Below are 20,431 nucleotides of genomic sequence, written 5' to 3'. Positions count from 1 at the left end.
TCAAAGAATCACCACTCTTCTGCAAAACCCCAGAAAAACTAACCCACAGCCACAATACTCAACACAGAAAAATTTCAATGAAAACACAAAGAATGGAAAAGAAAAGGTGCCTCGTAGTCCTGGCCTTTGAAGACATGGCAGTGAAAGAATGTGAAATTCACAGCTGTGAGCTTGGAAACCTTCTTCCAAATACCCAAGAAACAGAGTAGGCGGTGAACAAAAAACTTAGAACAGAGCAAGCGGAGAGAGTGTGGAGAGGGTGAGAGGCTGTGAGAGCAGAGAGTGAGAATGTGAAATTCACAGCTGTGAGAAGACAGGGAGGAAAGAAAGTGAGGGAGATGGAGGGTAATCGAGAGCGGTGAAAAACAAAAAGAAAGAAACTAAAGGTTAATACGGTAATTCTACATCAGGTTCAGCCAGCTCATTTTATTAAAGGCAGATATACCGACACCCTACAGTGTCTAGGCAACCTCACCACCTTTGCCAAACACCACCTGAATAAATTAAATCGTCCACTTTCCATTAAATTTCTACTGGTGCTAGCACGTTATACTCTATCAAAATGCAACTTATGTCTCCTTTAATAAAAAATAATAAAGAAAAATATAAACATAAAAAGACAATTTTAAATATAAATATAAAAAAGATAAAGAAAATTATTATTATTATTTTTTAGAAAAAGAAGGGGGGGCCAAACTATCCCAAGCTTTTGGGAGCAATCTCGGCCACCCCTTTTGGCCGAATAGAGAGTGGCTAAACCACTACAAAAGATTCGAACCACCTCAGAAGAGCCAAAGAGGGTGGCAAAACCACCCCCCAATGCCACTGGGGTGGTTTAGACCACCTTTTTTTTTTTTTTTTTTTTTTTTTCTTTTAACAATAGAAGAAGTTTTTTTTTTTTTTTTTTTAAAAAAATATTCTTTTATTAAATGGAACTCATGTCGTCTTCTAATTGGGTAGAATGTGACAACACCGATATAAATTTAAAGGAAGGTAGATAAAACAATTTTAAGCTTAAAGATAGAATGATAGAATAATCTTAAGGAAGGATTTAATAAAAAATACCTCAAGTGCTTGTAGAGCGTTTTTCCATTCATTTTGAGATTGGTTTTTATTATTTTTATTTTAAGATCTAAGCTTTCGTCATGTTTCAATCTAAAAATTTGGTTAATTTTTTGTCATTTTTTAAACGAGAAATATCCCATTTCCCTCTCTCTCGTCTCTCTTCCTCTCCACGTTCTCTTTCCTTTCTTTCTCTCAATCTCCGAGCCCACAAAAGTCTTGGTCATGGATGACGGCTATGGACCTCGGCCATGGTCAATGAAGACTAAGAGAGGACAGGGGGAGAGAGAGAGAGAGAAGAGGTAGACGTCAAAAATCATGAATAAGCTGGCCGCGGTTGTATTTGGTAAATCATTAATAAGAGTTACAAAAAGTTTACTTATTTGGTAAAAAAATTTAAAATACTGTTTTTTTTACTTTAAAAATGATCATAAAGCACTTTAAAAAAAAGTTTAAAAATAAAATTTTTTATAAAAAATTATTTTTGACTTTAAAAACTCTATTTTTCAACCCAATCTAAAACATGCGTTAAAAGTTTATAAGCATTTATGACAAGTAATGAGTTAACATCGTATCAGAGTCAAAAGTTATGAGTTTGAACTTTGACGTCTCTACCATTTAAAATGGTTTAGACATTTTAAGGATAACTCTATAGAAAAGTTCTTAAAAGTCCACCCAATTTTTAGGTAAATGATTCAAATTTCGACATTTTAGCGTATTAAACATTTTTTTTTTTTTTTAAATTGCTAATTTAGTTGTATCTCACCAAGTTTCATACTAGGATAATAAAATTGGAATAATTTAATTAAAAATAACATTCAAGAATTTTAAACGAAAATACAGAAAGATTCCGATTCTCACTATTATCCATCAATCATTTACAAGTAACAATGTCAACTCTCCTAATATAGTATGTGCAAGGATTGGGGTACCCTGCTATTCCTTGAGGGGGACCTATCCAATCCCCTGAATCCAGCTGCAATATTCTAAAGCTCAAGGCATAATTTAGCTTTAGAATTTAGCTTTCACGCTTCAATATCAGTCGTATATGATATATCCGTCTTATTTGTCTATAAATGGTTGGTTTACAGGTGTGGGTGGTTGCCTTTACTGCTACCTCATATCTCGTCAACTTTCGGTTTTTGCCTAGAAACCAAGGAAATACTTGCAGAGACTTTTCCTCCAATAGCATTCACTGCTTTTATTACACTACTTTTGCCGTATTTTCCAAGTGAGTGAGTGAATTGTGAAGAAAAAAAAAAAAAAACCTAAAATACCATAAACATAACATATATCTAATCCAAAATTTTGATGTTTAATAATATATAAAATATATATTATATATAAAAGGTATGTACTCGCGTCCGCATACGTTAAAACCGTTATTCGCATCCGTATATGTGGATAGTGTTGGGAAATTAATCCTATTTCCTAAGATCCGTGAGATGCGAAAAATACGAAGAATGCAGAATAACAAAGATAAACAATCACACGACACAAAGATTTAAGTGGTTCGGCTTAACAAGCTTACATTCGTTAGCGGAAACGACCTAAAAAAAATCTATTATCAAAAGATGAAGAACAAAAATAGTAGAGAGAAAATCACTCAAATCCTAAAGCCCCAATACACCCAAATCTCACTATCATACAAGAGAGATTATTTTCAAAATATAATACAAAAGATAGATGTATAAACTTTTCTTTCGCTGAAAGAGATGGTTGCTGATCTCTATTAACATCCGCCCACATGTACACTCTTAATGTTCTTGTCGTGTTCCAACTTTATAATTAACGTGTTATAATCTTATCAAATGAAATACCCAGTTACATATACACGATCGAACAATAAGCAATTATATATGTCTAATATACATTGAAGTTTAGGGCACACTTCCAAACACATCTAAAAAGCTAGACCTCCAACTCGTCTCACTACAACTGCATGCAAAATTAAATGGGCAGCAATCTATCTCTCTTTTATTTTTATTTTTTTATATATAATATATCCTTTTTTTTAACAATTACAGCCTTCTGAAGTGAGAACCACTTAAACACGCTGAATACCTTTGTCCATCTCATCTGAGCAACAGCTGTAGAACGAGCCGCCGACAGGAAGTTGTCGACGGCACACTGTAGTTCCCAGGATGATTCTAACTCGAGGTTCTCAAAGTAAATAGCAGTATCGATAAATTGCGGATGATCCTCATCACACAAAGGTAGGGAGCTGGTGACTTCGTCTGGGAAACTCAAAGCCTGGTCATATCTGAGACCCATATTGTCCAAATTGTCCAAGCCATGCTCATCCAAAACAGAAAAGGTATCTGGAGAAGCTGCACACTGTTGGGTATAATCAAATTCACCAATCTCGCCAGAAGCCAAAAACTTGGGAGGGCTCTCTGTCCAGGGAAAGCTAGCCGGGTAATGAACATTGGCTAAGGCCTCCCCGTCATAAGAGAGAGGTTGTTGATCAATATGAGCATCAACCAAAGCTACTTGTATGTTAGAGCAACCTTCTCCTTCAATTTCAGCTCCAGAAAATACTGGGGGAGAGAGGTTGTCAGTGAAGTTCACATCTAAGCTTCTTGACTCGGAAGTAGTTGCCTCATTCCCACAATTCCTGAAAAGAATTGCAAACGATGTCATCTATCTAATCTTATCGCCAAGGGTAGTTAACATAACAACCCTTCATTTCTTACTGTTTCATGTTGTCTAAATGCTTTTCAAATACCTCGTTGACCTGTAAATACATAAATAAACATCAATGAGTATTGACCAATTATACAATAATCAATGAATACTGTGACAAATATATTTCGGAACAGATACTAATAGTCAGTCAATATATTAATAGGATTATATATCCAAATCACCAGAGTATCATTTCTTACTGTTTCATGCTGTTTAAATGCTTTTCAAATGCCTTATTTTAATTTCATAGAATCTTAAAATAGTCTCACTAAAATACAGCATTATGATTCGGTGAATCAACATGCACAGAATAAAGAAGTGACTTCAATATAAAACTGTAGAACCAATTATCAGAAATAAATTAATCTAAGATCATAAACTTACCACTCTACGAATCACGGATTCTAGAATTGGCTCTAGAAAATTCTGGACTGATTGCCTCTTCTTAAATTCGCAGACCACACTGAATAGCATGAACAAAATCATTACAAATCAAATTTATGGGAAAAACTGTCATCAGTTTGGTCCAGTATACCTCATCAAATACACTAAACTTCTTTATATCAAATATACATCCACTTCATACTTTTTTTTGAATGACAATTCTAAAATCATTTTTTCATATTTACAAGGAAAAGCGATTTTCACTAACCAGATTCAAAAGAGTTATTATTCAATTAGAAACCAATTTCTACTATCTTCCCCTAGACTTTATAACACCCATATCCCATTCTAGAAACTGAAAACAACATCAATTGTCCAACTCATGCAACCATATGGGACAAGGAGATGCCATTTGGTCCAAAGACCATTGGCATCAAATCTCCACAATATCAAGCCAGCAGCAATCAAATTCCGCATGGGAAAGACACATTGAAGGAAAATTCCCACTAAACAAGCAAACATAGTTCAGCTATTACCAAACTAGTTCATTTTACTCCATATCTCCACTTCCTCAGAACATTTCAATCTTATATCACAACAATACATGACATGCATCAACAATTTTCACAAAACAAGCATAACCCACCTCCATTCACGCTCAATATTCTACTACCAACAACAGAAACTAACAAAAAAAATCAAAGCTTGTATTAAGTAAGTCACTCTTACTCCCAGAAAGTAGGAAACCTCCTACGCTTATCCTCAGAACCACTCCCTTCTGGCTGGGCGTTCACATCCTCTCGCTGTCTCTTCTTCTGCAACATCATTTACCAACCGTGAACAACAATCCAAAGAGACCCACATGCGAGGAAACAATAGAAATAAGAATTTGTACAACATTGTACAGAAAAGAAAGCTAAAAATTGTGGCACATTAAGATACCATAGTCTAAAATCAATCGTTCACTTTCTGCAAAGCATACATCAAAGGTGAACCAAGAAGGAGATGAAAAGGATTCAAGATGAGGGAAAAAGCTCTTCCATTGAAAAAGAGAAGGTTCTTATGGAAGGAAAAAAAAAAAAACAATATAGGAAGAACTCTAGACTATGAATGATTCTACTTACATCATATGAGTAGTCATTTACCTCAATTTGATTTGATTGATCAAAGCTTGAAACTTCATCTGCCAAAAAGAGGTGAATATTGAGTGTGAATTGTTTTCTGTCTAGCCACTGGCTCTGCCACAGATAGCATCTAATTATTTACCTTCTTTAGGTGCAGTTGAGTTGTTAGAATCATTTATAAGTAGGAGTTCATCCCGTTTCATTGGATAAATCTCATGACGCCTCCATTCGTGATTCTGGACCGTTAAATTGTCACCAAGCCCTGTTGATTCTTTGAAAAGCAAAGGGTTTGAACATTGTATATCCATTTTCAAGAAAAAGGTACAGTTAGAGTATTGACAACGTGCACTAGTACTAACAATAAATTGAGATAACAGTTGTTTAACTAAACTTGTAAATCCAGGTACTAATTGTCTAGCGTAATGAGAATAACTATAAAAGTAAATGAAGAATGTATCTTCTTATGACCTCTCTAAACTCAAAATTACCAGTATGTGTACTAAAACAAAATAAGCCACTTCTGTATGAAAACATTATACAATTCAATTTATATAAAGTTCAATTAATATCACCTAAAAAGTCTTTGCCGCCAGCATAATATACATGCTTATCGCCAGATTCCTCCTTTAGTTCACGATAATGAACAAGGACTATGTCTTGTTCTGGGTTCCTGAAACAAAAAAGTATTACTAAAATCATAGATCAAATTACTTTAGGAAAAAATTATCTTCTATATTATTAAGATATAGCTGCAGTTGTTGGACTTTAAGATTGACATAAAGCTTAACCGTTACATACTTGTCAAGAAGCCTGTAACACCTGCGAGCAAAGGTCGGGTTATATTGGCCATGCACATAGCATACTTGGATCCTTACTTGATTACCAACCTGAACCATGAAAGGGCATGCAAAGGGAGCCTCATTAAAACAGAATTTTCCAAATGGAAAGAACCTTTTATAACCTAATGAAATTTATATAACCTTGACTATGAATCGTCAATTAATAGGGTAAATCTAATCAAGGTTCCAGAAATCAAATCAACACCAGCAACATTGGAGCTCATACTACAGCAAATTGAGCCACAAGATCATTACATCTATGCACAGGTGAAAATAATATGCCCAAAACATGCCGTTGCAATTAACAGGCACATACAAGAATTAAACAAAGCACAGAAACGAAAAACATTAAATTGAATTTCTGGGGGTGCATACATGCATGTATAGATAGATACATAGATAAATATAGATATGATGCATGCATATGTAGTGTTAGAATGTATGATTGTAATCAAATCATTTTGATTACATATCATCTCCTACTTTTTAGGTAATCAGATTTGATTATACATGTACCTGACATATCAATGTATTTGTCTGCCTGTATCAAGAAGTGCATATTGTAAAAACACAACTCACTCAGGTACCATTAGTTGCATATACACAAGTTGATGCCACTATTACATATTAGAAATTGGGAGAACCTCACTTTTAAGCGTTCATTAGATTCATTGACAGTCTTGCCATCCTTTTTCTTCTTCCAGTTATGACCATCCTGCCTGAAGTACCTTTGCCTCTTACAGTCAAAAAGTAAAATAGCGCCACCTGTCACATTTAACAGCCAAAATAGAACATATAACAATATCATTAGTAACTGATATCATCTACCTACTGAGGAAGAAGCCTTGTAAAATATATGTAAACTTCATCAAACTTATGCAAGAAATATGCTTCTTCGTTTTTTTTTTTTTTTTTTTTTTTTTTGTGAGTGCTTCTTCGTTTTCAGTTGTAATATATAAGAGCTACAAATCCATAACCATTCTGTATTAATATTAACTACTTTGAGATATAAAAATATGCCTGAAGCATATCCAATGTGAGTTGCAAATGCTTTGAATGCTATCACATGTAGCAAATAGGTACAACCACAAGATTCACCAGGTGAGCACCTAGGCTTTCTGACAAGACTGATAAGAAAGGGCAAGGGTGTAAAACTTCAAAATAAAGAATGTTAAGGACTAGAACATAACAAATCAATAATTTTTGAAATCTTGTTATATCACGTATAGAAGAAAAAAGATATATTATAAGTTCCTCCAACGTTCTTTCACGGTCCTCAAATCCTTTCTTTCCTTTCCCTCCAAATACATTAAGCTAAAAAAACTTTAGAAATTGCATGAGGACATATGCAATGATTCTAGAGTTAAACCTTATTATAGCAATCATGTTACAATTAATAGAAATAGGCAATAGGTAATTACTTTTGGGCAAATTCACTGGACAGCTATAGACGCAGAAATGCTTGTGATTACAGATTATTGCATAAATTTCATCACCGCAGAGCCATCTTCTTCCGGCGTCTTTCACAATATTCCCAATATCTAAATCTGTTCATGGAACAAGGAACCATAAAAAAAACAGAGGCATGAGAAGAATACATATCTACTTATCTAGATAAAATTACTAAACTCCCCAATAGTAAATGTGTGAAAAGCTGTGTATTGAGGATCAAAAGCATCTGACCAAAGCCTTTCATTAGCTCTTTGTGTTTCAAATTCAATTTGGAAGTAGTTTAATTCTTCTATCAATGTTATGTATATGTCTACTCGGGAATCTGGTTGAAACCTAAACACCCACAAAGTTGCCAGAAAATCTACCTCCTTATTGATTCAAGAAATCTCAAAATTGCACTATTACTATGGTTTCTGTTATAAACCTCATGACTCCCCTGTTTACAAACCTGATCTCTCTGTCCCTGTCTATGGATCCAAAGAAGGATTTAAAACTTTCCCATTGAAAAGACACTTATTGTTTCAAAAATACTGGAAAGTGGATGAATTTCCCAAACGATGAATCAACCAGTCAAAAAGCTACTGAACAAGTTCTTTTCTTTCTTATGAAAGCCAAAAAGGGCAACTACAAAAAAATTACAACTCTATTCCATTAACTATTTAGCAACATCAAAGTTTTTCCCTGCTTTAATAACACAAAATTTAATCTTTAAAAAAAAAAAACACTGCAAAATGTTCTTTCAAAGTGCTACTAAGTATGCTAATGCATTTGATTCAAGAAATGCATTTCCAAATACATAAATAAATTAAATCAATGAAGTAGAATCTATGTCCCTACCTTGCAAAGTATGGAATCCATGAATCTCGGAGCCCACGAGTTGGTCTGCCGCCATTGCAAGCTGAACTCCTCCGAAGTAGTTATTTTCTCAGACACCTTAACTCACAATTCTGCACCTTAAGCCCACCGAAGTGCATTTATATGAAAATAAGTTCACGTAATACCGCGTCGAAAGAAATTGGAAAAGTATTAATTTGTTTAACGAAAATTGCGGGTTTTTTGTTTTGTTTTTTTTTTTTTGGTCTCCATTTCTGTGTTATACTGCGTACACGTGGTGAACCAATCCCGCTGACTTTGTAAAGACGACTAGACTAATGGGCCAATCTGTGAACGGCTCTGATTACTTAAAGCTATGATCTCAAATGTTGGTTAAAGATTTCACCTGATGGTTTAACGTCTTATCAAATAGACCCCTTAGTTTAAAAATTATCGCAGATGAAGCCTTCTGCCAACAAAGTTAGTACTACTGAGAAAAATCACTGAGCAAGAGAAATCACTCATTAACATTATAGAGTAAATACAAGCGAACAACGAAAATACATGATCTGAGATTTCTATAATCACACAATATTTTAGTAGCATCATCAATTATTGATCGAGTGCTTCTAACAGTATTCTACCAACTAACCAAACCCGATAATGTGAGACATTTGCTCGGCGTCTTCATCCTAACAAACTATCTCACTCTAACTGCGGGCAACCTACTAAACCTCAAATAACTGCATAAATTTACGACTTAGTAAACAAATATAATAGTTGAGTGTGCAATAAGCTTATGAGTTACAATTTACATCATAGAATAATAAATATGGGTTTTCACAAATATAATAGGTGTTACCTCTATTATTACAATAAAAATATAGTTTTAGTTTAAAGAGACATGTGCATAATCCTAGCAACAATTACCAATATTTTCAATGCAAATAAATAATGCTTGATAGCAAGTTATAACTATTCTCCGTATAGTCTATTCAAGCTCTTAACCCTTTTTTAGTAGGGTTAGTGCCATCCCAAGAGACCTATAAGCTATGTTTGCCAAGAGAAGGACTGGCACTGTAGCTGGAACGGCACTGTTCCAGCTACAGTGCCATCTGACAAGTACAGTGCCAAAAATTGACTTTGTAATATTAAAAATTTTTTTTAAAGCAAAATATTAAAAAAAAAAAAATTAATATTACAAAGTCAATTTTTGGCACTGTACATGTCAGATGGCACTGTAGCTGGAACAGTGCCGGCCCTTCTCTTGGCAAACATAGCTATAATATAATATCGGTGCCCCGGATATTGTACGCTACTATTCGCCCACTTACAAGCCGATCGAGTCCGACCTCGAGTGACCCATGCTACTAACAAACGTATATCCTATAGTGACCTATTATTTAAGCATAGCTGTGACGGTCACAAACAACCATTGAATTCAAGGCTCTTATAAACCATAAACATCTTTTGACTGGAGGGTCAAGTCTATATACTAAGCTCATTACCGTTATACCGCACGTACTGGTGTATCATATTATACGATGCAATCATTATTCATTAGTTAAATCATTTATTCATAACATAAAAAAGTAATAGACTCATAACATACGCATGCTTAGTCAACTAGCATATAATACGTTTTATTTAAAGCAATTGTAAGTATTTACTTACCTCTTCCACTCACTCAAATCATTGGACATCTCGAACTCTTGCTACTGCGAAACATATTCTAACATTACATAGTACCTAAAGAACCCATTACATGCATTTAAAATCCTAGTTGGGAGTTAAACTCGCTAAAGCATGATGAAAACCCTAATTATCCATTATGGACACTGTCAAATGTTTGGTTCATAATAGTCGAGAGTTCGGTCAACAAGTGTCAAACTTTTGATGGGTACTAGAATTCATGCAAGATTCCTATTTCTTACCAAACACGTAGCAAATCTCCTCCTAAGCTCCTAATAGGTTAATAAAAACATGTCAAACTAAATCATTTTGAAAAACAAGAGTGTGCCCATATCATTTTGAAAACCTTTTTGCTTTTAAGGGAGATATTTATATAAATTCATCATGGCACATTAAAAACTTGTAAAAAGCATGAAAATCATATGGTCAAAATATAAATAACATGGAAACAAGCTTAGGGTACCAAGGCGTACCTTGTAGATAAGGGTGTAAATGAGCCAAACTTGGGTGAATTTTTATTGTTTGAGCTTGACTTGTTTAAGTTTGTGTTTGGCTCGAACTTGACACGAGGCTAAAAATTGTGTTCGAGATCAGCTCGTTAGGGTTGGATCCATGTTAAGCTTGAACTCGAGTTCGAGTATTTTGGCCAAAACCCAAGTCAAGAGCACATCACACGTAACTATTATAGTATAATTAAAAATGCCTCATTATAATAATAAAAATTCATTATATTATTATACTATGAGTACATTATAATGAAAAATAATTCCGGTTTTAATAAAATTACGACGCGTATAAACGCGTGGAAATGGAAAGGCAAGTTGTTTAAACGATAATCGATCGGGTTGTTTTAAAAATAAATAAATAAACGAAAAAGTCAACAGGCCAATGGTGATGTTTTGAGAATCCTTTTAGTTTTCTTTTTTAAGAAGTTGTCGGTTAATGTTTTGACTTTTTATAATAATAATAAAAAAAATTAAAAAAAAGGCAAAGAATGATGAGCAGGCCAATTCAACTTCAGATTGGTTAATTTTTTTTTTCTTAGTGTTAAATAATAATTTAGAGGAAAATTCACTTTACTTTCCTGAAGTTTCAAGGGTTTTTCAATTCGAATCCAAATGTTTAAAAATTGGCAATGTACCCTCTTAATGTTTCAAAAATTTTCAATTCAGACCCTCCGTTACTAATTTCAGTCTAATTGGACAGATATCATCCCACGTGCACCTCACGTGAGATTTTGATGCTCTCTATTCTAATTTTTCTCTCATTAAAATTTATGAAATTACGTAATTACCCTCATTAAAACCTATGAAATTGAGGGTAATTACATAATTTTATAGGTTTTAATGAGAGTAAAATTGGAATAGATGGCATCAAAATCCCACGTGAGACGTACGTGGTATGATTTATGTCCAATTAGACGGAAGTTAGTAAAAGAAGGTCTGAATTGAAATTTTTTGAAACATTAGAGAGTACATTGCCAATTTTTAAACATTGAGGTTCGACTTGAAAAACCCCTGAAACTTCAGGGAGTAAAATGAATTTAACCCAATAATTTAAGAATAATGAAATGAAAATGATTAATTTCATTTCATTTCTTGAAGGGGACTCATTGCTTGTGGTGAGGGCAATTAGCAACACCCAGAAAAATTGGCTTCCATATGGACAGGTTATTCAAGATATCAAATGGGTGTTAGGGTTTCTAAATGGTTGGAGCATCAGACATGTAAAAAGGGAAGCTCATCTAGCTGCCCACGGATTAGCAAAGTGTGCTATAAAGAACCCAGAGACTCAAGTATGGTTGGAGGAGCATCCTAGTTGTATTTCGGACATTGTGATTTTAGAGCAGATGGCTCTATTTTTGTAAGGCTTAGGCCTGTTTTATTCTTTGGAATGAAATGTTTTATCATTTCCCTCAAAAAAAAAAAAAAAAAAAAAGATTAATTTCATGGGTATACACCATGAAATTAATCATTTCTCTATTAGGTTTTACAGATAGATGAGTAATACATATTACTTAGAATATATTTTTGTCATGAGTTTTTTGTGAGAGAAGAATGAAGAAATTAAGTTGTTTACTAATAGTTTTGAAAAAAAAAGTTACCTTTTTTTTTTTGGAAGAAGTGGAAATATGAGGAGGGAGAAGTGAAAAGTTTTACCAAACACAACTACGTCCATTTTAAGTACCATTCCAAGAAGAAGATGAGAGGGCATGGTTGTTAATTAAATTCTTGTATGTGTATGATGTACGTAGGACAGCATTTATCCATATTTTCGGTGTTTTTAGAATTAAGAAAAATAGCAAAGAATATATTAGGAAAGTGTTGTTTGAGGAGATTTTTGTTCAGTAATTCGAATAAAGGAAGTTTAGAAAGAAAGATTTTGTCAAGATCACTGCCGACTGTGAACCATATTTGGTTGACACGAAATTTAATTCTATTTATTTTCTATTTTAAGTTAGGATTTTACCATTTATTTTATTTTCTCATCTTTAGTTTATTTTTATTGCTTTCAAGATTTAAGATTTTATAATATTTTCCTACTTAGGTAATTTAGTTGCTTATTAAGTTTTAGTATCCGCAGATATAATATTATTAATTAGCACTAGTTGTAGAATTATCTTTATTTAGATTTTTCTTTTTGAAAGCTTTGTATTTTCTATTTTAGAAGGAGTTTGATGGGTTGCAAAAGACCACTTTTGCAGCCCCCAATAGAAGATTGACACATAGAAAAAATGCACAAAACTATCATACAGCTTAAAACACTAGATTTTTCCTTATTTCTTCTTCTCTCCCATTTCTTCCTTCCTGCCAAAAACTCTTCTCCCATTTCTTCTTCTTCCTTCTGCTGAAACGCTGGCCGTGACCCACGGCTGGGTCATGGCAGGGGTTTGAGGGTGATCCCTTTAGTATGATAAAATTCCTAATGGGTTAACATTCCCCTCTAGGATTTAATTTTGCATCAAAAAATAAGTTTTAAGGCATTAGAATCGATTTTTGAGGTTGGTTTTGCGGTTTCCAATTGTTTTCCGGTGGGTCTCCCAACCCACGGCGTGGGTCTGCTGGGTTTGGTGGCCAGGGGTATTTTTGGTATTTTTTTTTCACTTTGATTTGTTTGGTTTGTTCTCATTTTGATTTTCTACAATTTTCTTAAATGAATGAAGTGTCACAAGATGGTTAGATGCTACAAAACACCACTTTTATAGCTAATTCGCATGGTAGGGACTCTCTTTTAGAAGAGCTCATTGTTGAAGAAAGTAGTTTACAACTCTAATAATAAATATTTGAGAAAATACATAAATTTATGTGTTTTTATCCTTTAAGCTATGCATAGCTTGCGTTCTTATAGAATTGAAGTAGTCGTTCTTTTCTTTTATCCACGTTTCTCGTGCCCCCATCAAGTGGTTTCAGAGCATGCGTTATTCTGTTTGATGTCCTACCTGAGTAATGGTAGCAACCTCTCCAACAGCGTTGCTATAGCTAGTAGGGGAGGGGTCCTTTCGGGTGCCGTGCCAAATTCATGAAGTATCCTAGCCGGTTTTATCTAAATTCGAGAGTCAACTAACACAATGGTAATGACCCCTTTAACGACGCAGAATATTGTGAGAGGGAGGTTATCTCGAGGATTGAATTCCTAGAGTTCTAGTAAGAGATGCAACAAGTGTTACAAAAAATGAGGGACTGCATCATTAGATTGATGGGAAAACTCGTTCAGTTTTCTTTTGTTGACAGGTTCATTGTCGATGATGTAAGTCGTATTCAAATTGTATCTAATCATATTCATGAATCTCTAAATTAATATGCACCCTGCCTATGAAGAGAATATTATATGAAGGCTATAAATTTGGTTGAAAAAGTGGAATTACTATTAGAGAAACAAACTATGTTCATTGACATATCCAGACATCTCAGGGAACATGTACACTACTCCCTAAGTACATCATGTCCGAACATCATTTTCCATGTTCGAACATCAGCTGCAATACATATCTTCTTCAATAAATCATCAACTTCTCGGTCCTCAAATAAATAATTAAAAAGTTTTAGACATTGAATAAACCAACACAAAAACATAACAAATATTTTCCATGTTTTTTTTAAATTTTTTTTCTTCCAAATTTTAGGGGTATTTTTGTCTTATATTAAAAATTTTATAAGAATAATTTCGTCATTTTTTTAGCATTGGGAGCTATAAAGGATAATCCCTCATCAACAGTTTTGAATTCAAATATTCAAGATATACATCAAAACTGTTGCTGAGGGATTATCCTTTACAGGGGCACATTGTCACTGTTTTGGTAGTTTGGAAAGTAAATTGTCGCAATTGATAATTTAGGGGAGAGATTGTCATTGTGTGGTAGTTCGAGGGGGTTAAAAGGACTTTACCAAAAAAGAAAGAAAAAAAAGGAGGACCTAACAAGGGAAGCACATTCAAGTGAGGGGATGTGGTGATCCCCATGCACGCCACGTGGTGACGTGCTACCTGTGGCATGTCACCATGATCTTATTTATTTCATTTTTTTTTTTTAAAAAAAAATGGCTCTTATTTTGCTCACTTGGTTTTTAGAAATAATATCTACTTAGGACTAGGAAAACACCGAGCCATACTCATTTTTTGAATTGTCATACTCATTTTTTGAGAACACCCACAATGAAAATGTGATAGCTATACTCATTTTTTTAAAAATAAATTAAAGACTACAAATCACATTATCATTATACATGAATAATATGATTAAGCATTTGAATTGTTACTGAATCACATGATTAAGTCTTGATCTTATACATTTATATTATTCAATATGCATATATGTATAAATATAATTTATAATATATATAGACTTATGTTTATATCATACATTAACACTGGAACTAAATCGATATCAAGTACTTAATTGTTGTATTAATATTAATTTGTATGACCCTCATACAAATTAGATGGGCAGCAATCTCTCTCTTTTATTTTTATGTTTTTATTTTTGTATCTACAGTTTCATTTTTTTTTTTTTAACAAATTACAGCCTTCCGAATTGAGAACCATTTATAAACGCTGAATACCTTTGTCCATCTCCTCTGAGCAACAGCTGTAGAATGTGCATGTGCCAACAGGAAGTTATGGAGGGCACACTGTAGATCCGATTCCCAGGATGGTTCTAACAAATTATCGCCAAATTCCAGATGATCTTGGCCTGGGAAATCCAAAGGCGCCGGCTGGTCATATCTGAGATCCATACTGTCAATATTGTGCAAGCCATGCTCATCCAAACCGCTAGTAACACCATAAGAATTGATGGTTGCAATGCTGCCATCTGCAGCAGAAGAATAATCAAATCCACCAATCTTGTGATCAGAAGCCATAAACTTGCTCCCATTGCTTATGTGTGAATACCCGCCTGCAAGTGTGGCCTCCTCATCCTCATCATAAGGGAACACTGCAATCAGAATCACAAGTTACAATTAATGGAGTTTCATTTCAATATATATCTTTACAGTACAAACCTAACATGCTAACTATTTTGAATTATCAACCAAGTTTAAATGTGTAGGCTTCCATAGCTGTATGACAGTCGTATCAGAGTTTACTAAATAACAACGAAAATAAAATACAACACCAACCACTAAAGCAGCTAAAATAAGTACTCACATTCTTTGCAGTTATCCAAGACAAAAAAAGATTTTGTCTTTGCTTCTCTTACTCTAATTCCCTCAATGTTGTCAACAAATCTTACCCCAAGACTGAACATACGGCTTCTTGTCCAGCTTGAATTATCTGTAAAAGAAATCTCACCCACCACACCGGTGCCGTCTTTAAGATTTACAAACGCGTCTCCTGTAAGTAGGGGTTTCTTTCCTTCCCTCTCTTTCACAATGTTGTTTTTAAACTCTTCGGCTGTCCAAATGCCACTCTCATCACCATCAAAATCACCCTCTAGAACTACAATTTCAACCTTGCCTGAGGATTCTGGCCCACAAGTTACAAGTTGTGCAGTATGAGCATCAACCAAATCTACTTTTCCTTTAATTCCATTCCCAGTAAATACTGGAAGAAAGAGCTTGTTAATAATGAACTTCAGCTGTAAGCTACTAGACTCCCAAGTATTCCCACAATTCCTGAAAACAATTGCAAAAGATGTCATTTATCTAATCTTATTGCCAAGGGTGGTTAACATAACAACCCTTTATTAAATAACCCTAATCACTAGAGAAAGTAGGGAACCTCCTACGCCTATCCTCAGAACCACTCCCTCCTGGCTGGGCGTTCACATCCTCTCGTTGTCTCTTCTTCTGCAACATCATCCACCAACCGTGAACAATATATCCAAAGAATTTGTACAGAAAAGAAAGCTAAAAACTGAGGCACATTAAGATACCATAGTCTAAAATCAATCGTTCACTTTCTGCACAGCATACATCAAAGGTGTACCAAGAAGGAGATGAAAAGGACTCAAGATGAGGGAAAAAACTCTTACATTGAAAAAAAAAAAAAAAAAACAATATAGGAAGATCTCTAGATCATATAAGGAATCATTTACCTCAATTTGACTTGATTGATCAAAGCTTGAAACTTCATCTGCCAAAAAGAAGGTGAAATATTGAGTGTGAATTGTTTTCTGTCTTGCCACTGGCTCTGCTGCAGATAGCATCTAATTATTTACCTTCTTTAGGTGCAGTTGAGTTGTTAGAATCATTTGTCAGTGGAAGCTCATCCCGTTCCATTGGATTAATCTCATGACGCCTCCATTCATGATTCTGGACAGTTAAATTGTCACCAAGCCCTGTTGATTCTTTGAAAAGCAAAGGGTTTGAACATTGTATATCCATTTTCCAAGAAAAAGGTACAATTAGAGTATTGACATCGTGCACCAATAATAACAATAAATTGAGATAGCAGCTGTTTAACTAAACTTGTAAATCCAGGTACTAATTGTCTAGCATAATGAGAATAACAATAATATTAAATAAAGAATGTATCATCTTATGACCTCTCTGAACTCAAAATTACTATGTGTTCTAAAACAAAATAAGCCACTTCTCTACGAAAACATTATAGAATTCAATTCATCTAAAGTTCAAGTAATATCACCTAAAAAGTCTTTGTTGCCAACAAAATATACATGCTTATCGCCAGAGTCCCTCTGTAGTTCATCACGATAATGAACAAGGACTATGTGTTCTAGGTTCCTGAAACAAAAAAGTAATATTAAAATTACTTATGGAAAAATTTATGTTCTATATTATTAAGAATAGCAGCTGACCAGTTGTTGGACTTAAAGATTGACATAAAGCTTAACCATTACATACTCGTCACGAAGACAGAAACACCTGCGAGCAAAGTTCGGGTTATCTTGGCCACGCACATAGTATACCTTGATCCTTCTTTCATTACCAACCTGAACCATGATTCGACAAGCAAATGGAACCTCATTGAAACAGAATTTGCCAAATGGAAAGAACCTTAACAATGAATTGTCCATTAATAGTGTACAGCTAATCAATATTCCAGAAATCAAATGAACACCAGCAACATTGGAGCTCATACTACAGCAAATTAAGCCACAACATCATTATATCCATACTCAGGTGAAACGAATATGCCCAAAACATGCAGTTGCAGGTAACAGGTACATACAAGAATCAAACAAAGCACAGAAAGGAGAAACATTAAATTGAACTTCTGGGGGTGCATACATGCATATATATATATAGATAAAGATATGATGCATATGTATATGTATATGTGTATGTACCTGACATATCTGTGTATTTGTTTGCTTGTATCAGGAAGTGAATATTTTAAAAACACAAATTACTCACTCGATCAGGTATTATTACTTGCATATATATACATAAGTTGATGCCGCTATAGCATACCAGAAATTTGGAGAACCCCAATTTTAAGCATTCATGGGATTCACTGACAGTCTTCCCATCTTTTTTCTTCTTCCAGTTATGACCATCCTTCCTGAAGTTCCTAACCCTCTTACGGTCAAAAAGTAAAATAGCACCACCTGTTACATTTAGCAGCCAAAACAGACCTTATAACAATATCAGTAGTAACTGATATCATCTACCTACTGAGAAAGAAGCTTTGTAAAATATACATAAACTTCATCAAACTTATGAATAAGAGCTACAAATCCATAACCATTCTGTATTAATATTAACTACTTCGAGATATTACATATATATGCCTGGAGAATATCCAATATGAGTAGCAAATGCTTCGAGGTGAGCACCTAGGCTTTCTGACAAGACTTTAAGAAAGGGTAGGGGTGTAAAACTTCAAAATAAAGCATGTTAAAGGACTAGAACATAACAAATCAATAATTTTTGAAATCTTGTTATACCACGTATAGAAGAAAAAAGATATGTTATAAGCTCCTCCAACATTCTTTCGCGGTCCTCAAATCCTTTCTTTCCTTTCCCTCCAAATACATTAAGCTAAAAAACTTTAGAAATTGCATGAGGACATATGCAATGATTCTAGAGTTAAACCTTACTATAGCAATCATGTTACAATTAATAGAAATAGGCAATAGGTAATTACTTTTGGGCAAGTTCACTGGACTGCTATAGACGCAGAAATGCTTGTAATTACAGATTATTGCATAAATTTCATGATTGCCGAGCCATCTTCTTCCGGCGTGTTTCACAATATTCCCAATACCTAAATCTGTTCACGGAACAAGGAACCATTAAAAAACAGAGAGCATGAGAATAATACATATCTACTATCTAGAACCCCAACAGTAAATGTGTGAAAGATGTGTATTGGGCAAGCCTTATTATTAATCAATTTAGTATCGACCCAATAGCATTGAGGTCCAATCCCGTGCTGCCACCTTATCAAAAGCATCTGACCAAAGCCTTTCATTAGCTTTTTGTGCTTCGAATTCAATTGGAAGTTGGAAGTAATTTAATTCTTCTATCTGTTATGTAGGATCCGGTTGAAACCTAAACACCCACAAAGTTGCCACAAAATCTACCGCCTTATTCATCAAGAAATCTCAAAATTGCCAGAAAATCTACCTCCATAGATGATGGATCCAAAGAAAGATGTACAACTATCCCATCGAAAAGACACTTATTGTTTTAAAAATACTGGAAAGTGGATGAATTTCCCAAACGATGAATCAACCAGGCAAAAAGCTACTGAACAAGTTCTTTTCTTACTTAAAAAAGCCAAATAAAGAGAGTACTTTACTCCAGCCCAGTGACTATTTTCTTATTTAGCAACATTAAAGTGCTTCCCTGCTTTAATAACACAAAATTCAATCTTCAAAAATCACTGCAAAAAGCCAGGTAAAGCAAGATATGAAGTTCCAAATACATAAATAAATCAATGAAGTAGAATTTATGTCCGCACCTTGAAAAGTATGGAACCCATGAATCTCGAAGCCATCGAGTTGGACTGCGGCCATTATTAAACCTCTGACAAGCTCAACTCCTTCCAAACAGTTAACTGATCACAATTCTTTACCTTCAACCCACCAAAGTCTCGGGCCAGAAAATCTATAGACAATATACCAAGAATGACTACTTTATAATGAACAATAATTCCGGTTTTAACAAAATTACGACGCGTAGAAACGCGTAAAAATGAAAAGCCAAGTAGTTTAAAGGGTCAACAGGTCAATGAGGGGACAACAATGGTGGTGTTTTGATAATCTTTGTAAGAGTTGTTTTTGTTAGAAAAATGTTTTGAGTCGTGAAAATAATTTTTAGTTTTCTTTTTTAAGAAGTTGTTTGTTGATCATGAGTTGACTTTTCTTAATAATAAAAATAAAAAAATAAAAAATAAAAAAATAAAAACAGAAAAAGGGAGATCGAGCTAGCAAAGAAGCCATATATATTGATTCTCCAGTATCTGAGCAGGGGAGACGTGGTGAGTCATGCCCGGCCACTGACTGTGTTTTTCGTAAAGATGATTAGTTAGAGCTATGATCTCAAATATTGGTCCTGATCTTATCTGTATTCAAGTTCAGATTGGTTGATTTTTTATTTTTATTTTTTTTATTTAGTGTTAAATAATAATTTAAGAAGAATGAAATGAAAAGGATTAATTTTTTTTTTTTTTTATATATTATCATATAATGAATATATTTTTGTTGTGAGTTTTTTGTTTAAATAATAATAAAAAATTATCGATATAATATAAAAATGAAGTAAGATTTGAAATTTTTTGTGAGAAAAGTGCTAAGAAAATTGTTTGGTAATAATTTTGAAAAGATGTTATTATTATTATTTTTTTTTTTTGGAAGGAATGAAAATATGAGGAGAGAGAAGTTAATTTTTTTCTTTCTTAGGTAATTCAGTTGCTTATAAGGTGTTAGCATCCGCAGTTAGAATAATATTAATTAGCAATAGTTATGGAATT

At 34.0% G+C, this 20,431-nt stretch overlaps 2 protein-coding genes across 6 annotated transcripts; both read right to left on the bottom strand.

The window, feature by feature from the left end:
* Positions 1-2,902: 2,902 nt before the first annotated feature.
* Positions 2,903-8,540, bottom strand: LOC132163559 (uncharacterized). Of its 3 annotated transcripts, none has more exons than XM_059573883.2 (11): positions 8,387-8,540; positions 7,519-7,644; positions 6,747-6,862; positions 6,057-6,145; positions 5,831-5,928; positions 5,401-5,529; positions 5,259-5,317; positions 4,864-4,949; positions 4,135-4,213; positions 3,759-3,799; positions 2,903-3,679 (listed from the first exon to the last, which is right to left on the bottom strand). In XM_059573883.2, exons 1-11 carry the CDS (start codon positions 8,439-8,441, stop codon positions 3,046-3,048), a joined length of 1,512 nt encoding a protein of 503 aa, XP_059429866.2. In that variant the 5' UTR covers positions 8,442-8,540; the 3' UTR covers positions 2,903-3,045. The 3 variants fall into 3 exon arrangements, with proteins under 3 accessions (XP_059429866.2, XP_059429875.2, XP_059429883.2); XM_059573892.2 differs by having other exon boundaries at positions 5,280-5,317; positions 8,387-8,539; XM_059573900.2 differs by lacking the exon at positions 7,519-7,644 and having other exon boundaries at positions 8,387-8,539.
* Positions 8,541-14,921: 6,381 nt separating this feature from the next.
* Positions 14,922-19,933, bottom strand: LOC132165277 (uncharacterized). 3 transcript variants are annotated; one of them, XM_059575774.2, is made up of 10 exons: positions 19,421-19,933; positions 18,602-18,727; positions 17,926-18,062; positions 17,356-17,444; positions 17,138-17,235; positions 16,710-16,838; positions 16,587-16,624; positions 16,271-16,338; positions 15,698-16,164; positions 14,922-15,485 (listed from the first exon to the last, which is right to left on the bottom strand). In XM_059575774.2, the coding sequence occupies exons 1-10, from the start codon at positions 19,473-19,475 to the stop codon at positions 15,061-15,063; spliced, it is 1,632 nt and encodes a 543-aa protein (XP_059431757.2). In that variant the 5' UTR covers positions 19,476-19,933; the 3' UTR covers positions 14,922-15,060. The 3 variants fall into 3 exon arrangements, with proteins under 3 accessions (XP_059431757.2, XP_059431764.2, XP_059431772.2); XM_059575781.2 differs by having other exon boundaries at positions 16,710-16,829; XM_059575789.2 differs by having other exon boundaries at positions 17,377-17,444.
* Between the last annotated feature and the right edge of the window lie 498 nt (positions 19,934-20,431).

The sequence above is a fragment of the Corylus avellana genome, chromosome 2 (genome assembly GCF_965113065.1).
Source record: "Corylus avellana chromosome 2, dhCorAvel1.hap1.2, whole genome shotgun sequence".
In the NCBI taxonomy this organism is placed as follows: Eukaryota; Viridiplantae; Streptophyta; class Magnoliopsida; order Fagales; family Betulaceae; genus Corylus; species Corylus avellana.
The sequence above is the reverse complement of the archived record's forward strand: the minus strand, read 5'-3'. Positions and strand labels throughout refer to the sequence as shown.